The sequence below is a fragment of the Amblyomma americanum genome, chromosome 10 (assembly GCF_052857255.1).
Source record: "Amblyomma americanum isolate KBUSLIRL-KWMA chromosome 10, ASM5285725v1, whole genome shotgun sequence".
In the NCBI taxonomy this organism is placed as follows: domain Eukaryota; kingdom Metazoa; phylum Arthropoda; class Arachnida; order Ixodida; family Ixodidae; genus Amblyomma; species Amblyomma americanum.
Window position 1 is genome coordinate 128,320,439 of NC_135506.1, and position 27,664 is coordinate 128,348,102.

The 27,664-nt window shown below is 48.6% G+C and overlaps 1 protein-coding gene across 1 annotated transcript in view; it reads right to left on the reverse strand.

The window, feature by feature from the left end:
• LOC144108704 (uncharacterized) overlaps positions 1-27,664 on the reverse strand; it is a 227,223-nt gene that overhangs the window by 63,586 nt on the left and 135,973 nt on the right. The window contains exons 6-7 of the mRNA XM_077641876.1: positions 22,569-22,725; positions 14,316-14,428 (exon numbers count right to left, since the gene is read on the reverse strand). Of these exons, the coding sequence (XP_077498002.1) occupies positions 14,316-14,428; positions 22,569-22,725 (270 nt within the window). The remainder of the gene's footprint in view (positions 1-14,315; positions 14,429-22,568; positions 22,726-27,664) is intronic.

A 27,664-nucleotide genomic window follows, 5' to 3' on the forward strand; every position in this document is an offset into this window, starting at 1 on the left:
CAGAACACGGCAAAGACTCAGTGTCAGCCAAACAATAAAGATGTAAGTTGGCGCTTGTGTGTGTGTGTGCTCTCCTGCTGTCCTGTCACTTGATCTGCGCCATTATTCCGTTAAGCATGTCTGACCAACTTGCCCAATCCTTTACGCTTCTTCCACATAGTACTTGATCAGCGAGCTGTAAGTTCCGTGTCGCTTTCTGTGGTTGCTCACGCCACCGTAATAGATTTCATCTTGACCACAACTCATCGTGACAACAATTTTTAGTCCATGCAAGGTCAAGTAGTATGCCTTGCGTGCCATAAGTAGCTTTTCCGTTAACCTACTTCTGTATTTGTGAGACTTTATCAGTTAATTTCTTCAACGTGTTTCTAAAAATTGTGAAAACTTGTCTTTCAATTTTATTTCTTCCCATAACTCAGGAGTTACACAAGGCTTGCGACAAAGAGAGCATTTTCACGAAACACTGAGCTTTTTCAAAGTAGAAAAAAAAAGAAATACAGGTGTCACCAACAGCGCCTGATTTCGCAAGCAAAATTGTGCATCCATGCTTATTTTTGCGCACACCCCCGAGGCAACGCGTTGCCGCAATTCTCTTCAAAACGATGCCAACCCATTTTTTTCGGTAAGGATATCACGAGTTTAAATCGACTGACAATATTTTTATCCAACTTAACTCGGCGTTAAATGCGTACTTTTGTGCCGGACAGATGCCAAGATATGCAGAAAGTTCCACGAAATTAATTTGTACTAGAATAATTGAATACAGTCGTCCTCCCTTTCCCTTTAACTTGACTCCGGAGCGGACTGACTTCCGGCGTGGAAAAGGTCCTACATTGCTTCTTGTCCAAGAAGGGGTTGTGCCAATAAATCAGGAGTTACTCCCCGACTTGCTGATAGCAGAATGGGAAAGCACAGAACTGCAAGCATAAAACGTACAGCGTTGGGCGCTTTACTTTGGCGGCTAGCAAAACAAACTTCAATGCTCGTAAACTTTGGGGCGAGTTTCTGAAACACGCTTCAGTGACAGTTAATGCACCGGCGAATGACAGGTACTGTGGACCAACGAACACAAACTAGGACATTCAGTTCTATTACCCTACAGCCCAGGCGCCGAAATACAGCCGAGCCCATTTATAACAAATCAGGTGTTCGCGCATATTGCATTGATTGTATCTGAGGTTCATAGTAGGTAGACTTCACATATTGCAGCCAAAAAACAAACTCTGACAGTGTAGGTCCTTTATGCGTGTCTATTAAAACTAGACCTTATACAGTTATGTTCAGACTTTCCAACGCAATCAAATCTTCCTCGCCGATATCCTTCCAGCGAACACGCTGGCTTAGAGACGCGATATAATGAATCCCGTTGGAAAATTCTAGACAAACTTCATCTGAGTCGAGACAACAGAACAAGCGCCAAAGTCGGCATGCTCGGAGAAATTCACGGTAATATAATCGTACCACAACTACCCAGAAAGATGCATCTTATTTATCAATCAGAGCGCCGGGCCAAACCGGCAGAAGCGCTCGAGAAACGTTTCCGCTCCTACAAAGACGAGAACGTGGTCTACGTGGATGCCGCTGAGTATGGTAAGAACACGATGACGCTCGCGGTCGTAAATAATAAACAACTCTTCAAAATAAGTTCCCCCCTGCTCTCGCGTAGCCCAGAGACTGTAGAGGAAGCTGCCATAGCACTGGCTTGTGTAGGCGCAAAAGCGAGGTATATAATCAGTAACTCCAAATTTGCCATACTGAATTTCAGCAGGGGCCGGGTCACCCGCCTATCGAATATAATTATAAGCCGTCATGTAATAGATCCGACATTCACATACTATGGGAATGTCCTCATGCCTCCCACGAGGGACGAGGCGTAAAGACGAAGGACCAATGAGAGGCCTTATTACTAGTTCCGACCGACCCAGCGACTCAGGTGCTACTCGTACGACTGGCCGAAGCCGCCGCCGAAAGTCAAGACCTCTCGGCCGCCGTCTAGGCGGGTAGCCCCCTGGCTACACTATTTCTGCTGGACAAGTAGTTTTCCGGTACTATCGCGATGGAAGCGCTCGCGGAAGCAGGTTGTAGGTCGACCTTCTCGTGATCGTCGTCATCAGATTCCTGGAGACGCGAGAGTTCTCGCACTTCGGGTGCTATTATCTTCTTCAGTGTACGGCTTCTGAATTCTGTTCTCAATGCACTCCGCCGTCACTTCCATTCACGGACCTCATTATTCATGGTGGGGAGGAGAGAAATTAAAGTTGGGGCGTCGCGGCACCTGGTCGGTCAATTGCTTTTAGTATGCTCTGGTTACGCGCCGCTGAGAGGATACCTTAAGCACTAGAATTATGCCCATGTCCAGTGGCTGCGATTGCTTTTCGCGTTCGGTGGCAGAACAAAGTAGTCACCGCGCAGAGGGAAGGCAGCACTTGGTGGGCCGCACGTCGTGATCGAACTGAACATGCCACTGGTCATTGTCGAATTCAAGTGCATTCATGATCGAACTCAACATGCCACATATCATTGTCGAACTCAAGTAGCAATCGGCAAACAAGTCTCCTGCCATCCCCATGCCCCCTCTAGACTTATGTTCAGTGGCTCACTCGTCGAATGAACAAAAAAAAAAAGTCGCGCTTCATTGAGTACTTAGAGAGTGGGCCTAGCGTACGAGAACGTAGTTTCCAAAGAGCTCTGCCCTGAGAGACTTGCTGATGACAAATGGCGGCCACTGGTCGCTTCCTTTCATGCTCGAGTACAGAACGCCGCTAACGCGAGGCTTACTGCATTTCCCACCAACTCAATGTGTCGCCTTTAAAGGCATGTGTTTTTGACGGCCGCATCTCGTAAAAAGTTTTACCACCATCCCATGTGCCCTGTATCTCTTATTTATTTTTATTGTTTTCCCTTCTTGGGGCCGCCGCGCTATTTTCGTAGGAAAAAGGAAGGTGTTGACACTGAGGCTAGCACACGCTCGCCGCGTTCCGCTTCTCGAGCGGAACAGTTTACAGCGCCTCCTCGTACGCTGGAAACGACTTATGCAATACCGTTTCCGTATTACATGTTTTGACGGTAGTAGCGCCCTCGTTCGTCATAAGCGAGCGTTTGTTAAAACTGCGGCGTTTAGGTTATAAGTGGGCTCGACTGTAATACCGCACGGAACTCCGTACGAAAGACAAAACTGATAAACGAACAAACTCACAGGACGGTTAAGACCCCGTAGCGCGATATTCAGAGATAGCATTTAAGGAGCTATTTCATGATATATTGGGTTGGAGAACATCAGTGCTACGTCATACCTGCATAGTTATAGAGCGCTCAGTTTTGTGCACAGATTCGTGCTGTGTCTAGCGCTCCTCTTCAGTGCGCCGCTCTACTCGCGCGGCGCCACAGCTGCTGAGCCCACCCTCGGGCGGCGCATGTCGCAGCAGACGCCGCAGATGGACCACGCTGCGTTGCTGCACTCGTTCAATACTCTGCCTCCTTCTTGCACGCTAGCCGCATTTCGGATGGTTGTCGTGGTAGCCACCTTCTGATTGCGTATTCCTCGTTCTCGCTATTTCCTTCTTCTTCGACGGCAACCACCCTCCGTTAACCAATACTCCTACGGCCTCGCCATATTGTGTGTATCATCATCATCATCATCATCATCATCATCATCATCATCACCACCACCACCATCATCATAATAAAAAAAGTTGGCTAGGACTTGAGTGTAATGTCCGCCCGTTATAAAGAGAGAATCTTCAAGATCAAATCCAATCCAACCCATCATCATCATCATCATCATCCTAATGGCGCTCACTGTAGGCCAAATGCCTCTCCATGTCTATACAATTAACCCTGTTCTTTGCCAGCTCGGACCACCATATGCCCGGAAACTTCTTATTCTCACCTGCCACCGAACTTTCTGCCGCCCACTGCTACTCTTGCCTTTTATTGAATCCATTCAGTCACCCTTAAGGATTATAGGTTATCTTGCCTTTGCATGACATGCCCTGCCCAAGCCCATCTCCTCCTCTTCGACTAGGATGTCATTAACACGCGTTTGTTCCCTTACCCACACTGCCCACTTCCGATCTCTCAACGTTATACCTTTCATTTTTTTTCCATAGCTCGCGGCGCTGTCCGTAACTTGAGTTGAATTTTTTTCGTTAGCCTCCACATATCTGTCCCATAGGTGTGTACCGATAAGATACAGCTGTTGTAAACTTTTCTCCTGAGTGATATTGGTAAACTGCCATTCATTATCCGAGACAACCTGCCATATGCGCTCCACTCCATTCTTATTCTTCCAGTTATTTCCCCCTCATGATCCGGATAAGCGGTCACTACTTGCCCTAAGTAGACGCGTTTCCTTACCGCTTTCAGCACCTTGTTATCAATTGTGAACTGCTGTTCTGTTGTCAGACTGTCGAACATTACTTTGCTTTTCTTCATGTTAATGTTTGAACCCACCGTTCTGTTCTGCCTGTCTAACTCACTGCTCATGCTCTGCAGTTCTTCCCCTGAGTGACTCCGGACGCTCTCGATTTTCGTCAGGCCCCTACGCAGGTTGGAGCTTGGGGTGAGGAATGCTTGCTGTGGTGTTGTGAAGCCCTTCACACTCAGTTGTTGCCAACGACTGAGTCCGCTGACTTGCAGCTTTCTAAACCTTCGAGTGATGAGGCGTCAGAACGAACGGTCTAGCCCTTAGTGAACAGCTCATCACGAATCACTGGTGTTGCACTTCTGGTTTCTTACAATGCGCAACACCTTCCGTTAAGTTGTCAAAACGATGCTTGCCGTAATTCTTTGTTTTGCAAGCACTTCAGTTGTAGCTGGAACTTTCGAAAGGATATTTTCCGCTAAATTCAAAGTTGACATATGTACTGTTGTTTAGATCCCAGAGTATGGAGAAAATTTTGCCACACCGATGTAGGCTTCCCTTGCTCCCAATTGTACCACTATAGGAATAAAAGATGGAGTAAACACCGGTGGGTCATAGATTTAGGTGCAATTTCTGAGAAAAAACTTATTTGAGGGCACAGCTCCTACAGCGCCTATTCAACCAGCCATGGAGATCAACTGTGAGCGGTAATGCTCCAGCGCCACGTTTTGGGCATGGACACAACGATGAGAAAAGCGCCATGGTGTAATTGAAATGCATTGCCTCCGTCAGCAGCTCACCTAGCCAAGCGCAACAATCGGTGTGTGTATAAGCAATAAATTCGCTAGTGTTCATGTCCAGAATATCTCCTCTGCTACCTTTCTTCCTACTGAAAAAAATTGCATGCTTTGTAAGGAAATTAGCCTACAAGTCTCATTTTCCCAGATCGGGATCCACCGCGCCCACTCCCTCTTGAAAATAAGCCAACTACGCATTTGCGTCCTTATAATATGTGAGGGGTGAAATGAAGGAAGCCAATAATTCTGGAAATTACTTCCGATAAAAAATGCGAGAGAATATTTTTAATAAAAAATGAGCTCTCTCCGCTTCTCGAGCCGTCGCGGCTATAAAACAAAAATCTCGAGTGCCAGCCTATTGGAGCCAGACAAAAGTCCATGACCGTAAGATAAGCCCGGATATCCGGACCGTTAGAGTCGTATAGGGAGCAGCGGAGCACATGCTAATTCGCGGCGATCAATATGCTGAGCAATGGAGGAGTATCATCTGCAAGCTGTGTAGCCACGTCTGTTTAACATCAGGGCTCGTAAAGAGCACTGTCGCCATATCTGAAAGGAAGATTAGTTGCTATGAGAGGAAGCCGTCGCGCGAAGGCACCGTATCGTAACGTCAAGAATCGCATGCTGCAGCCTGGCATAATATATTATACAAAAAGCATTCTAGTGATCGTGAACTTTAAGTTCTCCAGATAAGATTCGATGGTTCTTAGAAGAAGGGCATACCTTGCCTTATAAAGCTAGTAGATCCTTTTTTGTCCTGGACTCCTCACATGCTCGAAAACAGCCACTAATAGTTTTGTTATTATGATATTCAGCCATCTTGGTCCCTCATAAAGTCAGCAATAAAATTTCAACAAGGAAGGGTGTACCGCTGGGTGACGATATCTCGCCAATGGCACTTGCCGCCAGTGTACGAATAGAATCAGGGTACGTGGATTGGAAAGAGATGGTATAACAGTTAATGTAAAAAGCTTAAGTAATCTTATATTTGCCAATGACATTGCTTCGCTAAGTAAATCAGGAGATGGACTGCAAAGGTTCATTAAAGACATAGGCAAAGCAAAGCTGTGGGTCTAAAAATTAATATCCAAAAAACGAAAACAATGTTCAACAATCTGGCAAAGGAAGAACGGTTTACGATTGGTAGCGATAACCAGGAACTGGTAACGGGATAGGTCTACTTGGGGCAGGTAGTGAAATAATTAGGAGAATGAGAATGAAGTGGAGCGTATTTCACAGGATCTTTGCAGTCTCAATTTTAGTTCACCAATGTGCATCAAAGAAGTATTACTTGTTGGGCGAGCTGGTGATCCAAAATAATAGAGAAGCGCGTATCAAAACAGGACAACGGGAGGAACACAGAACGACAAGAGCGCTGTCAACATTTGTTTCTTGCCATTGCTACATATAAATACATGAACCACTGCATGCAATGGGAAAGACCGATCAGGTCAGCTGATACAAGTTATGCACTCAGCCTTTCGCTGGTAGCCATCGATTTAGAGAAGTGAGCTCTTTTGCTGAAAGTGCCAGTGATTCCACGCTCACACACTTGTTGCCTGCACGTGAAATATTAAAAGCCTCAATAATCTTTCTGAGAAGCTTATCATTGTGGCAGGTGATAATTTGGCTCCTTTTAAAAAGGGGCATGCACGGCTTTGGAAGGCCCCGTTTCTTAGACTGGATCTTGCATTAGCGACAGTGCTGGCTCAGGTGGCCCGATTTGCTCTCATTATCATTGTAGTCATGTTATTTTAACCTGCTATTTACACATCTACCTGTTTGACCAATATACTCACGGCCACAAGACAGCGGTACATGATAGACAACACCCTCTTCACAAGTGACAAACCGGTTCTGATGGTCAATTACACACACACACACACACACACACACACACACACACACACACACACACACACACACACACACACACACACACACACACACACACACACACACACACACACACACACACACACACACACACACACACACACACACACACACACACACACACACACACACACACACACACACACACACACATGTCACAAAGTTCATGCCTGCCCTGTCCAGCTTTGACCTTTGTTTCCCAGAAACATGTCGCGGAGCGGCGTCGACTTTTTTTCCCCCTCCCCCGCGGGGGAACGGCATTCTCACCATAGCGCTGGAGGGGTCACTCAAAACTACTCCCCCTCCCTACTAGCATTGTTGCCATACAGGTGGCAAGCGCTTGCACGTGTTGGGAACAGCAGAAGCGGATTGAATGCCCCGGCACTGTTCGCGGCCCCCAATGACTCCTCGTGGGATGAAGGCATTGTGCCGAATTCTTTCGACATTCCTTCATATGTTCTTTTTTTCTTTTTGGGAGCTGCATTCCTCTGTGCGTGGCTCCTGAAGAGTCTTTTTTTTCCTGTTTTTTTTTCATTCTTTGCCATGCAAAGGGGGCGACGGGAAGTGAGGTCAGCCAGGGAAGTGGTCGGAAAGGAGCCTAGGCGGAGATCTGACGCGTAGAGCGCGGCGACGATGGTCCCGAAGACGCGAGGCCCAAGTTCGCCCATATCCGCAAGCCCCCTCCAGCCCCGCGACGAGAAACCGCAGCCCGACGCTCCCTGCGACCGGACTTTGCCACTCCGCAGCTAAGCCATCGCTTCTCACCACTCACTTCAACTCTTTTATCTTTGTATTTTTGCTTTCTGTGTTTCTCGTTGTAATCCTTTGTACTGTATTTCCGTCTCGTAACATTTTTGTATAGCAATCGCCCTGATGTTCCTTTGTGTTAATTGCTGTGTTAACGTGTTCAATTGGTGCTTGTGTTATTTGCGTCACGTCAGTGTACGGCGCTACCTTGTCGGGCATATTGTAACACTTGGTTGTTGTTTGCCTAATTAAATTAATTCGCTACGGAACTTGCCTACGCCTCATGCCTCCGGTCAACGCCTAATCAGGCGTGGCCCCTATCGCCGGTCAGCAGTGGAATCACAATCTTTCGCACGCGGGGTGGAGAAGTTTGTCGCTCCTCCCCTTCCGAACTTACGGAGAGTGCAGTGGTGGGCAGGTTGGCCCGATTAAATGTATCTTCGGCGCCAACCAACACCACAGCCGCCCACGATATCTTGACAAACTCAACCCCCACGAAAAGAATGATATTCACAATAACATTCACAAACAAAACAAAAATTTCGTGCATGCACACACGCTCCTGGCGGACAAGCCACCTCAGATGAAAGACGCGCACATCATTGTCACCAGCGCGCACCACCTCGTCGTATCACCAGTTTTCCACGAAGGCTCGCAGGACAGCGCACCGACACACGCCTCACGCACTGCCACACCTCACGCAGTCACGTACCAGTTAGTCAAAACAGTTCGACACTGCACATTCGGTCGTAACAGTCCAACACTGAAACACGACCACACGCAAACATCTTTCGCTGCATAACATTTCAAAACACTACCAACAATGCACAAAATAACAATAAAAAAAATTCTAGCTAAGGGTGAAACGGCCGTCGCAACGCGTTTAGTTCACCCCACGGCTATTCCCACCCGGCTGAGGTAGTCTGCGCCAACGTTATCTTTTTCCTTAATGCTCTCGATTTAGACCCGCGGTCGTAATACCGCTTGTATCGCTCACCTGCCTCTTCTAGAGCCTCATGTGCCATCTGACAGGTCGTTTCAAGCCTCTCTCGCAGGTAAGTCACATACTGGTAGGCCGTCTTGGTCTCCTCTTCCAGTTTGTCCCCGTTCCACAATTCCTTCAGTATAGTGAGGGGGCCTCGCATGTTCCGCCCGTACAAAAGCTCGAACGGGGAGAACCCAGTGCTTACCAGGAGGACCTCCCTGTAGGCGGACAAAAGCGGCTCGATAAACCGATCCCACTCCTTGGGCTGTTCTGTGCACACGCGGCGGAGCATCTTCTTGAGTGTCCCGTTGGGCCTTTCCACGAGGCCGTTGGCCATCGGGTGGTAGGGCGAGGTGGTCTGCAGGCGATGAGACAGCAGACGGCCCACTTCTGCCATGAGTTCCGAGGCGAAATTCGACCCTCGGTCGCTCAACATCTCCTCCGGAACACCCACTCGGGCGAAAATTGGTAAGAGAGCCTCGGTCACCCGCTCGGTCTCGATGCTGGGCAGGGCGACGGCCTCTGGGAACCAGGTCACATAGTCGACTAGCATCATGATGTAGCGATTCCCCTTCCGAGTTGTGGGCTTGAGGTGCCCAATAATATCGATAGCCACCCGGCGAAACGGCGTGTCAACTAGAGGCATTTTCTCAAGGGGCACCTTTTTGAATGATACCCGTGGGGCTGCCTTCTGACAGCTGTCGCACGACGCCACAAACCGACTAGCGTCACCATGCACGCCGGGCCGGAAGAAATCAGCCAGAATGCGGTCACAAGTCTTTTTGTGCCCCAAATGACCTGCCATCAGTCCGCAGTGCGCGAGGCGGAGAACCTTGTTTCGGTGCTGAAAGGGGACAACCAGCTGTAAAGTACCCGAGCATGACTGGTAGGAACTGGCGATAGAGCATGTCATCTCTTAGCAGAAAGGTGTACGAGCCCCCTCCCTTGCACCGTACCTTTCCCTCTGCATCCGTAAACAACGCCGGAGGGTCTCGTCCGCTTGTTGGTCTCGGCTAATCTGCGTCGGGGTGACTTCTGCCATCGCGGTTGGTACTCGTAACTCGCGGAACGTCAACGACGATTGCTGCCTGGACTGTTGACGGTGGTCACGGTCGCCGCGGGTGCGGGCTCGTCCGGGGTACTTGGCTGCCCCTGTACCGGATCCGATGCACCCGCTTCGGCCCTTTCGATACTCAGGGCTATTCCCCTCCAAGTCGCGTCGGGCTCGGACGGATACCTGGCGCCATCGATATTCCCGAGAATTAGGTCAAAAATTGGCGATTCCATACATCCGGCCAGCACCTCTCCCCTATAGTAATGTGTGTCAACATGAATTCGCGCCTCGGGTAGCGTTTTGACCGAGCGGTCCACCAGGTAAACGGCTCGGTGTCGGCCAGTAAGTTGGGACTTTGTTACAAGGTCTCGGTTGACAATAACAATGTTACACCCCGTGTCTCTCAACACCTTTATCCTCTGCACAGCAATGAGACCTTCAACGACGGGAAGGACCCCGGACTCTTGGGCCCTGCCGAGGTTCACCACTGGCAGGAACTGGCTATCTTTCAGCTCTAGATAGCCGTTTTGAATGCAGGCCGACACGTCCTTTGCTCCGGGGCGTGCCCGGTTGCCCTGCTCAGGATTTCTCCGGCTCTCCTTGCAATGCGCCGCGACGTGCCCCGGTCGCGCGCAAATGTAGCAGCGTGGCGTGGATGATACTGCCGCGGGTAGCGGTTTTCTTTGGTGGCCCTTGCGGCCAGCGTCGGAGGACTTGTTTACGGGCCGGTCCTCACGTTTCAGTTCACGCCGGCCAAAGTATGTGGACCCCCTAGCAGTGACATAGTTGTCTGCCCTTTGTAGCAGCTCATTCTGATCGCCCGCCGTTTTCTCCTTCAGGAAGGTAGCCATCGACGGCGTGCAGTTCTCTAGAAACTGCTCCCTCAAAAGGAGGCCCTTGATACCCTCGTAGGTCTGCTCGCACGAAGAGAGCTGTACCCACCGCTCCCAGTAATTCTCTAATCGGGAGAAGAACTGGGACGGGTTTTCGTGCTCGTGGGGGGCTTCTGTCCGGAACTTCTGTCGAAATCCTTCCTCTGTCAAGCGGAAACGAAGCAGAAGAGCTCGCTTGACCTTGTCATAGTCTACCGCACCCGCTCCCGGCATCCGGCCAAAAACGCTCAACGCCTCTCCCGCAAGGCATGTGCTAAGGGCAGTAGCCCACTGGTCTCGCGGCCACTTCTGCGCCTCTGCGACTCGTTCGAACCGTGTCAGGTAGGCGTCCAAGTCGTCCGTTTTATCGTTAAACGGCGCCATTAGCTTATGTGGACTGACAACCGTGAAACGCGATGTAAGTTCGCTTTGAACCAAAGCGGAATCTGAACCAGCGCTCCAGCCACCCTCGCCTCTCGCGTGGAGAATTTGTAGTTCAGCGTTCAGTTCGAGCATTCGACGAGCGGAGCGCGCCTTGTCCCTTTCTTCCTCCTCGAGCAGCCGCTGCTCTTCTTCTTTCATTTGCTCGCGCTGTTTCGCGCGCTCATATCTGAGGAATTCCTGGAGGGCGACCCCCTCGAAGCCTAGCTGCTTCCCGAGAGCAATTATTTTTTCTAACTCTGCCATTGCACCAACGGTTCTCTGTTCTCAGTTCTGACAGTACGTGAGATATTACTCGAACGCTATGCCTCGCGGTCACGGCCAATCGTGGTCAGCAAGTCCTGTCGCGGACGCCAGTTTGTCAAGATATCGTGGGCGGCTGTGCTGTTGGTTGGCGCCGAAGATACAATTAATCGGGCCAACCTGCCCACCACTGCACTCTCCGTAAGTTTGGAGGGGGAGGAGGGACAAACTTCTCCACCCCGCGTGCGAAATATTGTGATTCCACTGCTGACCGGCGATAGGGGCCACGCCTGATTAGTCGTTGACCGGAGGCATGAGGCATAGGCAAGTTCCGTAGCGAATTAATTTAATTAGGCAAACAACAACCAAGTATTACAATATGCCCGACAAGGTAGCGCCGTACACTGACGTGACGCAAATAACACAAGCACCAATTGAACACGTTAACACAACAATTAACACAAAGAAAGAAACATCAGGGCGATTGCTATACAAAAATGTTACGAGACGGAAATACAGTACAAAGGATTACAACGAGAAACACAGAAAGCAAAAATACAAAGATAGAAGAGTTGAAGTGAGTGGTGAGAAACGATGGCTTAGCTGCGGAGTGGCAAGGTCCGGTCGCAGGGAGCGTCGGGCTGCGGTTGCTCGTCGCGGGGCTGGAGGGGGCTTGCGGATACAGGCGAACTTGGGCCTCGCGTCTTCGAGACTACCGTCGCCGCGCTCTACGCGTCAGATCTTCGCCTAGGCTCCTTGCTGACCACTTCCCCCTGGCTGAGCTCACTCACGACCGCACGCACCGAAATCTCCAGACCAACTGCCAGCGCGCGGCGTTCCCGTCGCCCCCTTCGCATGGCAAAGAATGAAAAAAAAAACACAGGGAAAAAAAAGACTCTTCAGGAGCCACGCACAGAGGAGTGCGGCTACCAAAAAGAAAAAAAAAGAGCACATGAAGGAATGCCGAAAGAATTCGGCACAATGCCTTAATCCCACGAGGAGTCATTGGGGGGCCGTGAACAGTGCCTGGGCATTCAATCCGCTTCTGCTGTTCCCAACACGTGCAAGCGCTTGCCACCTGTATGGCAACAATGCTAGGAGGGAGGGGGAGTAGTTTTGAGTGATCCCTCCAGCGCTAAGGTGAGAATGCCGTTCCCCAGCGGGGGAGGGGGAAAAAGTCGTCGACGCCCCTCCGCGATATGTTTCTGGGAAACAAAGGTCAAAGCTGGACAGGGCAGACATAAACTTTCTGACAATATATATATATATATATATATATATATATATATATATATATATATATATATATATATATATATATATATGTGTGTGTGTGTGTGTGTGTGTGTGTGTGTGTGTGTGTGTGTGTGTGTGTGTGTGTGTGTGTGTGTGTGTGTGTGTGTGTGTGTGTGTGTGTGTGTGTGTGTGTGTGTGTGTGTGTGTGTGTGTGTGTGTGTGTGTGTGTGTGTGTGTGTACCAATACAAATTCCTCACTTTTGCAGGTAAACATCCTTGTCCCAGGTAGCCATTGTTGAGCGGAGGTATAGGTCCTGAAATTCTAAAAAACCACTCACACTCACTCCAGAACTGTTCTGAAAGGAAACAGCTCTTTCTTGTTTCTGTGGCTGAAGGCCTGCTCCAAAAAATGAAAACAGCACGACGGTTCGACAAGCAGGAAGATACCAATGAACAGCAGGATCGCAATAAAGTAGCTGTAATCCCGTACATTCATCAGACCTCTCACAACCTTAAGAAAATAGGAAAACGAGCAGGCGTTGAAGTCGTATTTTCAGCGCCCATAAAACTGTCTATGCTTTGCAAGAAGACAAATCCGTGCGGTAACCAAAGAAAAAAAAAAGATGTTTAATCGACCATCAGAAACGGTTTGTCACTTTTGAAAGGCGTGTTGTCTATCGTGTACCGTTGTCTTGTGGCCGTCAGTATAATGGGCAAACAGGTAGATGTGTAAATAGCAGGTTAACAGAACACGACTACAATGCTAATGAGAGCAAATCGGCCCACCTGAGACAGCACTGGCGCCAATGAAAGATCCAGTCTAAGAAACGGGGCCTTCCAAAGCCGTGCATGCCCCTTTTTAAAAAGAGCTAAATTATCAACCGCCACAATGATTAGCTTGTCAGAGAGATTATTGAGGCTTTGACGATTTCACGTGCAATCAACAAGTGTGAGAGCGTGGCATCACAGGCACTTTCAGCAAAAGAGCTCACTTATCTAAATCGATGGCAACCAGCGAAGGCTGAGTGTATAGCTTGTATCAGCTGACCTGATTGCTCTTTCCCATTTCATGCTGTGGTTCATGTATTTATATGCAGCAACGGCAAGAAATAAACATTTGGCAGCGCTGGTGTCGTTCTGTGTTCCTCCTGTTGTCCTGTTTTGTTACGCGCTTCTCTGTTATTATGATCAAAGAAACTATATAACCACTATATTTTGCCCTTAAACCTATCGCATTAAAATGAGATGATTTTGCCGTCTGACACACTTCTGAATCTTAGCCTGATGTGCATGAAGCAAAACCAATTCATGTGCAACATTGAACAAAAATTATGACAGTGTTAATACAACTTCTGGGGAGGTGCATTATCAAGTGTATTTGTTCCCTCTTTGAGTGCGAACGGCACTCTTTCTTCTCTGAATGATGTGCTGTTTTATGCGGTGCTTCCACTTCAGCACGACACAGTCAATTCATAAGGAACCCTAAATGCGACGAAGAATTGGTGCAGATGTGTAGTGTACCACAGCTTTCCTTTCGTCTCCTGACAGACGCGCTTTTTGGGCGAGACATTCGACACACCACAGTGTGTACTGTTGCAGTTTTATTTTTGATGGGCGACATCGGTGACAGAAAAAAAGTGATTACGGTTACGGAAGTGTCGCGACGTCCACGTTTGCGTACCGGAAGTAATTCGACGTAGCCGTTCGCTCATCCTCTTTCGGTAGAGAAACCGAGAGTGCCGTGTAGAGCGGTGCTCCACGGGCTCTCTTTGTGTCGAGAAACGTATTTATTTTCTGTAAAGCAAAGAGAGGTGTCACGAAATCAAGTGCTGCCATTAGGCATCTGTTAGTGTTATTTAATAAAGAGTTCTGTCGTTAAAGTTCTGAATCATTGCTGCCGATTTCAGGTAACATGACAGTAATGTACTGAGGTAAATAAATTCATGAAATTAAACAGGGAAACGATTCCCACGAAAGGATGGATACAACCTATGGACGTTTACACATTTGTTTTGAATTGCAGCAGATCCTGAAATTCACCGCTTCAAGCCTTGTCACTTAACATTTTTTGTCAACCTCCCGTACCATTGATGCAAGATATAAAAGTCTTACCTCACTGCTCGTTACAGAAACCAGTTTGGTGGTCTGAGCAGCGCCACCGCTAGAAAAAGCACCCCCTAAACCCAAATCGGTTTTTCATCCGTTAGGTGGCAACGGCGACTGGTTGCCCGACTAAAATACTAAATACGAGATGAAGCAGATCTGTGCAGATTTCGTGGAATAAATGTTATCCAATCCGCACGAAGGAGACGAACGGATGGACGAATAAGATCCATTTAGTCATTTCTGTCTTTCTATGCCTCGCTGTAAGTCACCAAATATTATGGCATGTTTGCAGCTTATTAAATTGTGTCCTTTTCTAATCGACGTCCGCGAGAGTACGCAAGAAGAAACAAAGTTGCCAGCTAAGGCTTTTCAAGACTAAGAGCGCAGTCACTAGATGTGCGGGGTCAAAGACTGCCGCTCCAAGAAAGGCATAGTAACACCGGAGCGATCGGCAGTAGAGAATGCGACATATTTACAATGCTTTTTCAAACGTGTATTAAGAGGAGTTGCACTCTGAGCTTAAACGATATACGCAATTTCACTTTTTTGCTCTATGTGGTTTTATACCGTCCCGCAGGGAAGTGTAGCTCTCAAGTAGGAAACGACCGGTCGTCGTCGCAGTTCCGTGCACTCTACAGCAGCGGACTCGTTGACCGAGTAATTATATCGTCCGGCTCGGCGGAAATATGACACGATATACGAGCAGCGGTGGGAGGGATCGTGTTTTAGAACGTTGCGGCGGTCCCGCCAGCTAAGGCTGCGGAGTACCGGTCCGTGTGTTATGACACACACCATTCGATTACATATTCTGACTGAATAATGCCGTGAAATGCACGTCATCTCTTTTAATGCTTATCAAAACTTTCTGCGGAAGCATATGAGAATAAAATACCCAAACAATGCAGGAATAACAGTTCTTAAATTACATGCTATGTACGTCTATAAGTGAAGTAGTAGGAACATTAATTTGTGTGTAGCGGTTTTCTAGTGGAAAGCGCGCACGGTTTCTAACGGACAGGAAAGCGGTTCAGAACAAACAATGGGCACGAAAATTTTTTATTCTATGGGCGGCTGCCCTCTCTCGATGAACGAATTATCGTGTATACATTTCTAGCTTGGGACGAAGAGTTGCGCCCTAAAGAATAATTCGTATAAAACCTCTGAACATTCATTGCGGAGGAGGAGGAATAGTTTGGGCAACGCCGGTTCCGGGGTCCCCGAAAGGGCAAACTTTTACTCTGAAAAGCCGAAAAATCGCATAATATGTACGGTTTCCTATGATTGTGCAATAACTGTTGGCTCGTTTCATGCGTACACGCGGCCAATATTCGCACATTATCGCATGACCATTGACCCGCCGGCCTGTCAGCGTCTTATCGCGGTGCGGAGGGTAGAAACAAGCAAGAGAAATTCTCAGTGCACTGAAGTCAGCTTACGCGGAGGAATGCGAAAGCGTGCATTTTGAGGAAAGGAAACGTTTCTGACGAAAGGCAAGGGCAGAGTAGCTCTCAGATCTCGACATCTCGGTGGACACCTCAACCCAGGGAAAGCATGTATTTTGAAAAAAGGAAACGTTTCTGACGAAAGACAAGGGCGCAGTAGCTCTCAGATCTCGACATCTCGGTGGACACCACAACCCCGCGAAAGCATGTGTTTTGAGGAAAGGGAGCATTGGCTATCAGATCTCGACATCTAGGTGGACACCTCAACCACGCGAAAGCATGTGCTTTGAGGAAAGGAATCGTGTAGACAAAGGGAAACGGCACATCGATCCTTGAAAAAGAGGTTGTGGCAGACTTTGAGGGATACTGAGTAACAGCTTCTCACAGACTTTTTGGGCTGCAATAGAAGGCCCTAGCATTTGACCAATAACAGACAATATCCCATTGGATGTAGCCTAGTTACCTGAACAACCATGCCGTCGTAAAAACACTCGTGATACTTATTAAGCAGAGCTTATCAACGATTTGGCATGTTCGTGCGTTCAAAGATGCATGCACAGACTTTTGTGTGAGCGTCATGGGCTAATTTTTGGAGGCTCAAAAATTCGGCCAGTTGGCACAGGGTCGTGCACTTGGTGCTTGAACGCGGCTTTGTGCCGCTGGCGTAGAGTAACTGGAAATCTTCCAGGGACTCTACGCTGGCGCTCCTCGGAACGCCTCTCGCGGGCGCCTGGACAACCGTTGCGCAGGGTGGGTGATAGCCGTAGCGGGGTGCGCCGGGTTTCTCGTCTGCTACAGAGCGCCGGATGCAGCTGCAACGGGCCGAGGCAAGCGGAGGGACGTGCTGACGCAGGAACGACATAGCCGGAACATCCGCCTACAGCTCTCACCTCGCCTGCTCAATAGTTGTCCAGGCGCCCGCGAGAAGCGCTCCGCGGAGCGCCGGAGGCACGGGTGAAGTTCAAGCTCGTTACGCCACCCCGTTACGCCATCCGGACGATGCGTAGCGCGAGTGACTGTCAAGCGACATACCCGCCCAGCGACCTTCATAATGTTAGAACAATGTTCCCGCGACGTCATATTTTGCACGTACTTCCTAAATAAGCACCAGGCGATCATCGGCATTCGATCCAAGGTCATCACACTTTCGACGGACAAATCTATTCCTTCGATGACAGCCATGCAGCATCAAGCTGCCCTGAGTGTCCTGGTTGAGCAAGTGACCGTCCAACCCCGACCAAGCGTCATGGCCACCTTAGGTGCCACGGATACGAAGAACGTGGAAGCTCTCATAGAGGGGAACACGAAGTTGCTTCGAGAGCGGGCAATGAGCATCGCGAGGGGCATAGCAAATTACCGGAATGTCCAAATTGAACTGCTGAAGAACTTCAGCGAAGACTACCTGGACGTTAACAGAGGAACGCCGATTGTTTTCCTCGACGAACTATCTGACATTCGCTGTGCCTTAGCCCTTTCCAATCGAGTCGCATAGGACTCACCTAACAAATATCAGAAGCACGTCTTCGACATAAGCCCAGCCCTGCCCCGGAACAGACAATACCAGATCGGCAATCTGCTTCGAAGCTAAAGCGAGTGCTTCTCGTCATCGCCGAACATCCGACAAACGCCAATGTCCAAACATCGTAATGTAACCTTCCACCACGCCTGACCTCTCGACCATAGCCCGTATCGTGGGTCGCCACGAGAACGAAAAGCCATCCGGGACAAAGCTGAAGAAATGTTTCACGTTGACGTCACCCAGCCATCGAAAAGTCCCCGCGCGGCACCAGTTGTTCTAGCGAGGAATAACAAACCACGCACTTCGATTTAGCGTTGATTACCGCCGCTCAAATAACATAAATAAGAATGACGTCTACGCCCTTCCCGGCATCGACTACGCGCTGGACTTCCTCGGCAACGCCAAGTATTTTTCACGGATGCACATCAAGAGCGGCTCTTGGCAAATTGAGATAGATGAAAGATATCGCGAGAAGACCACATTCATCAGTCAAGATGGCCTTTTCGAGTTCAAGCTGATGCGATTTTGGTCTCAGTTCCGCACTAGCGACATTTCAGCTAGTAATGAATACCGTTGTGGGAGGCCGAAGTGGGAAATTTGTCTTGTATATTTAGACGACGTCGTTGTCTTGGCCTCAAACTTTGAAGAGCATCGAAAAAGGCTTAGATCTGTACTAGAGGCAATAAAGTTTTCCAGTCTAACCTTGAAAGCAGAGAAGTTCCACTTTGCCTATGAAGCGCTGCTGTTTATAGGCTACATCGTTAGCAAGGAGTAATGGATACAGAGCTGACAGGCGAAAACAAAGTTGTCTGTTATATTTCGATGATGTCGTTGTCATCGCTCCGAACTATGGTGACGATCTAAAAAGGTTTCAAACAGTACTGGAGGCGACGAAGTCGTCCGGTCTAACCTTCAAAGCAGAGTAGTGCCGCTTCGCCTATGGAGAGCTTTTGTTTTTAGGCGACATCGTAAGAAAGGAGGCAGTACGCCAAGACCTGCACAAAAAAGCTGCTCTCGCAGTTTTCACCGCCGGCCGATAAGAAAGCTGTGTGCTGATTTCTCAGAGTGTGCTATTATTACCGATGATTTGTGAGAAATTTTTCGCGCATCGCCGAACCAGTGACCCAAGCGAAAAAGGTAGACGTGCCATTTAAGTAGGAAGCGCCGCAAACAGAAGCCTTCAAGGAACTTAACAGACGTTGACATTCCCCTCCGGTCCTCGGATATTTTGATGAATATCTGACACTGAAGTTTATACCGACGCAAGCAGAGTAGGTCCTGACACCTGACAAGCGACACTCTGGAGAAAGTAATCGCATACGCTAGCCGTTCTCTGTCTAGAGCCGAGGCTAACTGTTCGAAGACCGAGGAGTGCCTCGCCATCATCTGGGCTAGTTCGACGTTCCGCCCCTACCTTTACGGACGACCATTCGAGGTGGTGAGCGATCGCCACGCACTGCGCTGGCTGGCCAATTTGAAGGACACCTCCGGCCGCCTCGCATGATGTAACCTGCGCCTCCAGGAATTCGACAGTACCGTCTTCTAAAAACCTGGGCGCAACCACACTGATGCAGGCTGCTTATTTTGAGCCATTGTCGACAAGCCACCGGAAGATGACGATGAAGACGTCTTTTTGGGCCCCATAAGCGCTAGCAACTTCGCTCAATACCAACGCTAAACGATGTCCGCGTGAAGAAAAACTTCGCCCTCAACAAGGCCGCATGCCTCCTCGCCTTTCTTAACAGCTTACGAGAAGAAATACTGCAGGCTTCGCACGATGAACGAACAGCTGGCCATCGCGGGTTTTCTCACACCCTCCACCGCATTTGAGACGGGTATTACTGGCCAGGACTATCTGCTGAGGCCGCGCTTTATCTAAAAAGTTCCGAGATTGCCAGCAGCGAAAGACGCCAACCGTCCGACCAGCAGGATTCCCGAGCACCACTGAAACCCCGTCAAGACCCTTCCAGCAGATCGGTATAGACTTGCGTGGTTTTTCCTAGAAGGCAGCATCTGGAAACAAGTCGACCATCATAGCCGCCGTCTACCTTACTCGCCACGCCGAGGTAAAAGCCCTGCCGAACAGAACAACAGCAGAAATCATCAAATTTTCCCGAAGAGCATGCTGTTCCAACACGGCGCCCCCGAAGTGCTAGTCACGAACAGAGGAACAGTGTTCACATCGGAACGGATGCAGAAATCTCGCACTAAAGTCAGAGAAGCCACAGGAGGACAACTGCGCACCATTCGCAGACCAACGCCCTGGCTATGCGCCTGAACAAAACCATATAGCTGACATGACCTTTATGCATGTCGATGCTGAACACAAAACCATATGTGGACCTGCCTTACATGGTCTTCGCCTACAACACCGCAGTGCAAGACACTACACAAATGGCCCCTTTTAGGCGCGTCTATGGCAGGGAGGCCACGACCACACCGACGCCATGCTGCCCAACGTTACGGAGGAAGATAACATCGACGTCGCCGCCTACTTGCCGCGCGCAGAAGAAGCCTGTCGACTTGCTCGATTACGGACCAAGAGCAACAGCGCACCGACTCGAGCGGATCATGCCGGTGTATTTGGACGCCCGAAGCAGATGATTCCGCTGGATGGGAACGACAATCTTTCGCTAATGTTTACCTCAGTAGTTCACCCTTGGCATCGACGCAGGATCTTCACTGCTGCAATGAGCGACTACGGGTTGTGTCATACACATTGACCCAATGTCGCATTGTCACTACTAGAAAGGTAGATGTCTCTTGTCACGTCTCCTACACTTCTCGAGGTCATACACGCTTGCTTCCAATGTTTGCTGCTGAAACAATGACTGCCCTCTTCTCCCAATAACTAGCCTAAGCTGGGATCTTGAGCACTGCAGTGGACGCGTAGGATTTTTTAAAAGTCCGGGTGTATGCGTTCTAGAGCACTGCTCTGGTCTTAATTCTTCGATTGAACTCGACCCGCAACCGACAGAGCCTGTCTTCCATTGCCGACGAAAAGAACCTGATCTACTTGGCCCGACTTTTGAACTACACAAGCTGCGCTGAAGCCCTGAAACGACGCGAAAGCCAAGCGCGCTTTTAGGTAACGCCAATGGTTCTATTTTCTATGATGTACTTGAAGGAGCCCTGCGTCGCAAATCAAGCAAGTGGTTTTAATTTTTTTATGCGTAGCACCAGGCATGGTCATGCCTTGACGCCAAAGAGACAGCCGAAGTGGTAATATTTAATGTTCTAATCTGCTCCGGAAAAGCTTGCTTCGTGCCGATGGTGACAAAACGTTGCGCCGATTTTCCGCTGTGGATATGAAGTGGCAAACAATTTGGCCGCACTCTCTTTGATTGTTTGCGTGAACAGATCACACCTAATTCTTCGTTACTCGGGAAAGGTGTGGTGTCTCTCAGAATTGTCACATTTTCAGTCAGAAAAAGAAACTCAATAAGCTAATAAATCAAAGCTTATAAGAATGAATCTAGGGGTGACAGTTTTTGTTTCGCCTAAAAGTGTCCTGCAAGTGAGTGCTGGTGTTCAAACTGCCGATACCGAGAAGGCAGCGAAGGAACAGCGTCCGACACACACCATAGCCAAAAATGTGACGAAAAGATAACATGAAGATGGAGGCGGCGAGTGAAAGAGCGTGGGGGTGGGGCTGCGATGGAATTGATGACAGCCACTACCCTATGGATCCTTTTTCTGCAGGGCAAATCTGTATTCGGGGCTCATTCCAGCCATTTCCCTTTTCCTTAGGAACTCGCTCGACCTTTTCAGAAACGCCCTGGATTTCCCACGCCGCGAAAAGTATTCATAGTCGCCACTTGCCTCCAATGTGTTTTGTATACTGACGGACACACATTATCGTTAAGGCAAACTCATTATTGTTACTTAGGTACCGTTCAAAAACGTGTATAAACATTTTAGCTGACTCTAAACAGGCACTCGTCGTCTCAGCAGCAAACGCGGAAGGACACGTTCGTAACGTTGGTTCTTTACATGAAAGATGCTTGATAAGTGTCCACTTCCCTCCATCATCGAGACTGTGAAAATTGGATAAAGAGACCGACAGCATCCTGGGCTGCTCACCACCAGATCTGTGGGACACAGGCTATGCTATGTGAGAGTGAACGTTAATGTATTGAGTAGACATGAGAGTAAGTGAATGGTTGTGAGTGAGTGGCTGTGAGTGCGAGCGGACATCAGAGTGAGTGAGAGGTGGTGAGCGTGAGTGGACGTGAGTGCGAGTGTGTGGACGTGAGTGAGAGTGTGTGGGCGTGAGTGCGAGTGGCCATGAGTGGAGTGTGAGTGAGCCACTTCTCGTGGTTGCTAGGTGTGCCTGCATGCCGCTTTATCGCCCTGTTTGTGAAAGGAGATGATACCAGATTTATCCCGATTGATCGTGCCCGGGCGGATTCGATTCTTCGCTGTTCCAGACTGCTGTGGTTACTTTGCTCGCCGTATCTAGAAAGTTCGCATTCGGCTTTAAATTGAGCGGAGTCGATAGCGGCAAGCATTCCTTTTCGACGACCGCAAAGCACGTTTGTTGCTACGCCGCCGCCAAGTCACTGAGTTCATTGTGGGTGCAGGCCTGCCCAATAAACAATTTCTTTAAGAAGTCATTTTCGATGTTTTGCTGCTCGCCGGACTGCCGTCACCGGTACGTTACAATATAAAGTAAAAAATCATCAGGCTGTTATTTTTATTCGGTTAAATCAGAAATCTAAGTGTCCCTTAGAGGTTTGTCTTGACGTCCGCAGTCATGCTGAAACCGCTCCCATAAAGCTTCATTTCACCACTGCAAGTCTATAGATGCAATGGACATACTGCAATGGTGCACTTGCGATTGCTACTGCTGAACGATAAAGCTTACCTTTAGCACCACCAAGGCTTCCCTGAGGCCGGCGTAACTATTTCGAAATACGGGAGTGTTGATGCATCCAAAGTGAAATATTCTATCTTCAATGAGGCTCCCAATGCTAGTGTAAGCCTTGGGCTCTTCGAGGACGCGGTTGATCTCCGTAAGTGCCCTAGAAAAGATAAACAGGCGGTGTTCAGAAGCGGAAGGAAGCAGGACAGAGAGCTTGGAAACCAAAGAAAGCAGCCTCGCAACGACTATTTCTGACTTAGGGAATAAGGGATATTCAGGTTAATCGTGAAATAATAAAGGCCAGAATACGATACTCTCGCACCGGACCGTTTCGCGCGTACTCTCAAACCAAGGCCACGGGTTCCATCTTCCGCCGGATTGCCAAAACGCGGCGAAGTGCCTTTGACACATGCCTCTCAGAGTGCTTAAACATGCCCGTGCCGTGCGCCTGGAAGTACCAGAAATCATCTGGGCCGCACTGCATTGTCTACGTATGCATGAACAGCCGGAGGAAAAGCAGCAGCGAGGTTGTGGAGCGCTGTTTGCGATGTGCGCGACGTGTGTCGAGACATCTGCCGCTGCGCAGTGTTCAGCCTGTTCAACCTGCATCGATTTTTTGTCGCGCTGAAATTGCGCGGTGGCTTGCAGTATGACCGATAGAATCCAATGAATTTCATCGAGTGGGCCACTCTCCATGAGCTCATTTTGGTCGTTGAAATCGGCTCGCAATTGTAGCTAAAGTGCTTTCAAGTAGACAACGCTTCGTCGGGGTTCCCGGGATTATATACCCCGGATTTCTTAATATTGCGGCTACGCACGTTAGTAATTCGTAGCTCGCAAAAAGTGCCAGCCTCGGAAGCTTCGAGGAAGTAACTTGACAAAAGCATATCAGTCCTGCTGTCTGTACACGTATTCTTGCGTTACCGTGCATAGGGAAGGCATGCAGACGAACAGTTGGCAGCAATGCTCGCTGTGTTATTGAACTCTGCTTCATAGTAAGGTTTGGTTTTATGAGGTTTACGTCCCAAAACAACTCGGGCTATGAGGGACGCCTCATCATTTCGCGGACCTGTAACAACTCACGCTTTGACAACATTGCATGCCAAGTTCTTGCACTCACCGGTGGCTTTTGCCGCGGTGGTGCACAAAGGGCCTGTAAGCCCATCGACAGTTGACAGAACGGCCTTGATGAAAGTCGAAGGATAATAATCTAGCTGACAGCAAATAATGCCTTCATTTACGGTGTCGTGCGGAGTTCACATAGTGCCGTTTATCTGCTGCTCCGTTGTGCGGCCTGCTTCATATCGCCTGAAGTGGAGCCCGGAAGTCTACATTCAACAGATGGCGCCACATCACTTTCAAAATGATGGCAATCAAATTTATTTCGCGTTCTGGTCTTCAACTTCTTGAAATTCGTTTTGCTGACGTAAACTCACCACGTTCTGAGTGCAGTGGGAGGAATGGCCGGTTTTCTGCCTCCTAGGACATTGAAAATAGTCATTCTAGAGGTAGTTTACTTTTTTCGTCTTCAAACACGCCTCTTATGTTTAATTATAATTTAGAAAACGTCCAAGACATCTGAATTTAGTATTTTTAAAATTTAGAGACGTGTCTTTTTACGGTGCCTTTTATTTTTCATTCGTTCAGCCCTCTGGCATTCGTCCTTGTTCCAGTGACGTAGGTCGTGCAAAAGGACGTAACGCTGTTCGTGTAAGGCGAGTGCGACGCAGTCCGGCGGTCTATGTAAGCCGAGTGCGACGCGTGTGCGCGGCGCGCATGCTCCGAACTTGTGTGCCCTTCCCCTCGCGGGTATAAAACGAGCACGAATAAACGTCACGTCGGCGTTCTTATGCGGAACTGGTCCAGACTGTCACTCTGCCGGCACAGCTAACGATACAAGTGCCTTTCATTTTTCATTCATTCAGTCCTCCTGCCATTAGTCCCTGTTCCGGTGACGTAGGTCGTGCAAAAGGACGTAACGCTGCTCGTGGAATAAACGAACCTATGATGGCACTCGCCTCCATGAACTGGTATTGCTACTTATGCCGCACTGACGGACAGGCGCCGACACCCACGAAAGGTGCAGCCCAACGACACGATTGACGCTCCTGTGACGCGCCTGGGGTCGGTGATCAGTGCAAGTCCAATCTCATCAGCAAAACTCGGCGTCTTCTATGCCACGAATTGCCGCAAAGTGGTTCATATCACTCAGCCGGAATTTAGGACAGAGGCCATCGGCTGCGCCGCCTACAGGCCGGATGTGTCTCTGATAAGCCGTTTGCTTCCCCTTGCTTTTGTTAACTAACGACCGATTCCTGGACCAAACGGAGCGAAAATCTGATTGGATGGTCACAGAATTCAGCCTGGGGTCTTTATTACCGTAAAATAATCCTGACATACACTGCACCAACAGTTAAAATTTTTTAGAACACTTGGTCGAGGGACGCTTATCACATGGCTGCGGAATGGAAGAAACTAGTCTACAAGGGAACTGATTTCCGCTTTCATAGACACAGTGGTTGCATCTTTTGCCCTCATGATGTGTTCAAAGAAGGGATCATCATCTCTATAGCCTAGTTCTCGAAAGATGGTGCTCACCGCAATATGTTTTCTTGGGTAAAAACTAATACAAGTACTACGTTCTTACATCTTGGTGGTGCATTTATGGTCGGCTGATATTTGTATCGAAAATGTCATCGCCAGATATTAGCGACGCCTCAACCTAAGCTTAGACCTAAAGTGTGACCGTGCAAACGCTCACGATTTTTTCTACCGTTAGGACGCATGCTGCCTAGGCAAATTCGGCTACGTTGTATGGCAGTGTGAGCGATTCAGAACAGTTGAATGCACGCCATATGAGCCCCTTTGAGAGTACTGAGGGCGTCCTCCTCTTTTCAGCTAACCGGCAGGCCAGTGTTAGTGTGAAAAAGGTGCCTTGACTTGAGCATTTATTTCTCAAACATATAAGCTGGTCCTATCAACCGAGAGCAAATAACCCCTTCGGCCTTTCACGTCTGCTTCTGCGACGCTCGTAAAGCGGGGCATAATACAGCTGCGCATTCCTAACGCACTTCAAAAATCTTCCGAGCATCAACTCCAGGATAATTTCAGCAACCAAATGAATTGTCGTCTCTGAGCAGGTTACCCCTCGCATCCATTAGTAGCCGAGGCTGGCTCCATGATCAAAAACCATAGGCAATAAGGTACCCGTGCTGCATTGACAAACAAGCGAGAAAAAGTTTTCATAATGCCCAACCTCCACGAAGTCGCACAGCACGCAAGCGTGGCTGTAGTCTTCATAGCTTCTAACAAACTTTCCGCACTCTGTGGTAATGTCATTAACCCTCCGGTACCCTGGTGGGTGCAAGCAAACGCACACCGATCATTACGCCCCCTTTAACACTGTAGCTATCTATTCTGTGCCAGTATCATGCGGAAGAAGGTACGCACTTTGGGCATACGGTTAGGTGTATCAAGATCAGAAGATCAGAATTAGAAAAGAAAACTGAAATAATATCTGCAGTGCGGCCACCTCCGGGCATCTGGCAAAGCATTGCAAGGCATCTGGCAAAGCATTGCAAGAAATGCAAAATTAAGGACGACACCGATGAAAATAACTGCACTCCCGACATGAATACCTGCGTCATCATAGGCAGAGGACGATATAGTCTACCTCGGGAAAGCATAGAGGCACTCGAGATTCACCAAGTCAGTGACCAATATATGACACAGCGTCCCTCAGTTTTTTTTTTTCGGAAAGAGTTGTAGTTACTGGGTGGCACGGCAAATGTTTAATCGTTTCCACCTGCCCATTCATGGCTGATTATTTTGCTGGTCTCCAGTTTCTCTAATGACCTCCAATTTCTTTTTCTTGCGTTGCTTTTACAGTTTTTATTTGATTTTCTATGCCTATGTTTTGAACCATTCCATCCACCCGTTTTACCAGTGCTATCATTTTTACAGGTTTTAACTTGTTTCAAAGCTTTTAACTGCCACGGCCTTCCACAACTTCTGTTCTTTTTGCTTTTAGGTTCTGTTTAGCGCGTCCTTTGCACTCTGAACGAGCCACAGACTTCCTGCCTTGCCTGAATCATCGTTCATCGTGCAATGTGACGTCACCGAGGGAAGCTTTTGGAAACACCCCGGCAGGGGCACGTCATCTGACACCGGGCATATAGAAGCGTCCCTGCATCGACCTGTCTTCTGTGGGGGCGGCAGTACAGCATCGACTATGTCGTTCACACATGCGTGGATTATCTTGCAGAATGGATATTATACGCCTTCATCACATTTTCGTGCAAATGATCCTTTCTTTTAGTACTGCGGTTACCAGTGAATGCTTTTGAAATGCTCAGTATGTTATTGTCACATTATTCTCTTATGCTGTCTGGGGACATTGGCACTAATCCGAGGCCAACAACAGAGGAGTTATTGCAGCAAATCATGGATAAGCAGACGCAGATGGCAGCTAGACTAACTGGCATATAAAATAAACTGGAATCTTTTTCTGAGCTATGCGTTAAGCTTGAAAGTAGTGTTCAACATCTGCACCGCACAGTCGGCCAACAACAAAGACTAATTGAATTGGAAGATTGAGCGCGAAGAAATAACGTCATTTTTTTTTCGGTGTTCCGGAAAGCATTAAGGAAACATGGCAAGATATTGAAGATATAGTGTTGAAAGGAATATTCTGGTTTCCTCGGCGGCACTTTTTCATCGGTGGAGCGAATTCACAGGATTGGCCAAAGAAAAAAAGGACACAGACCCGTAATCACGAGGTTAAATGAACCTAATGAAAAAGAAGCTATATTAAAACAATTAAGCAAACTGAAAGGGGCCAACTATAGTGTCTCTGGTGGCTATTCTCGGGAAACATCGCAAAAAGGACATTGCTTTGGCGTTCTGCGCAAGAAGACAAGCGCAATGGGGCAATTATTAAGCTGGGGTTCACGATAAACTTTTTATCGATCGTGCCGCTTACACGTGGGATTCGCGGTCTTACACGCGTGTCGGGCTTACGAACAATCAAGACGGTTAATCGCCCCACCAAGATCTATGTAAGAAGTGTAAGACCAGATTACTGAACGCAAATTCTCCAA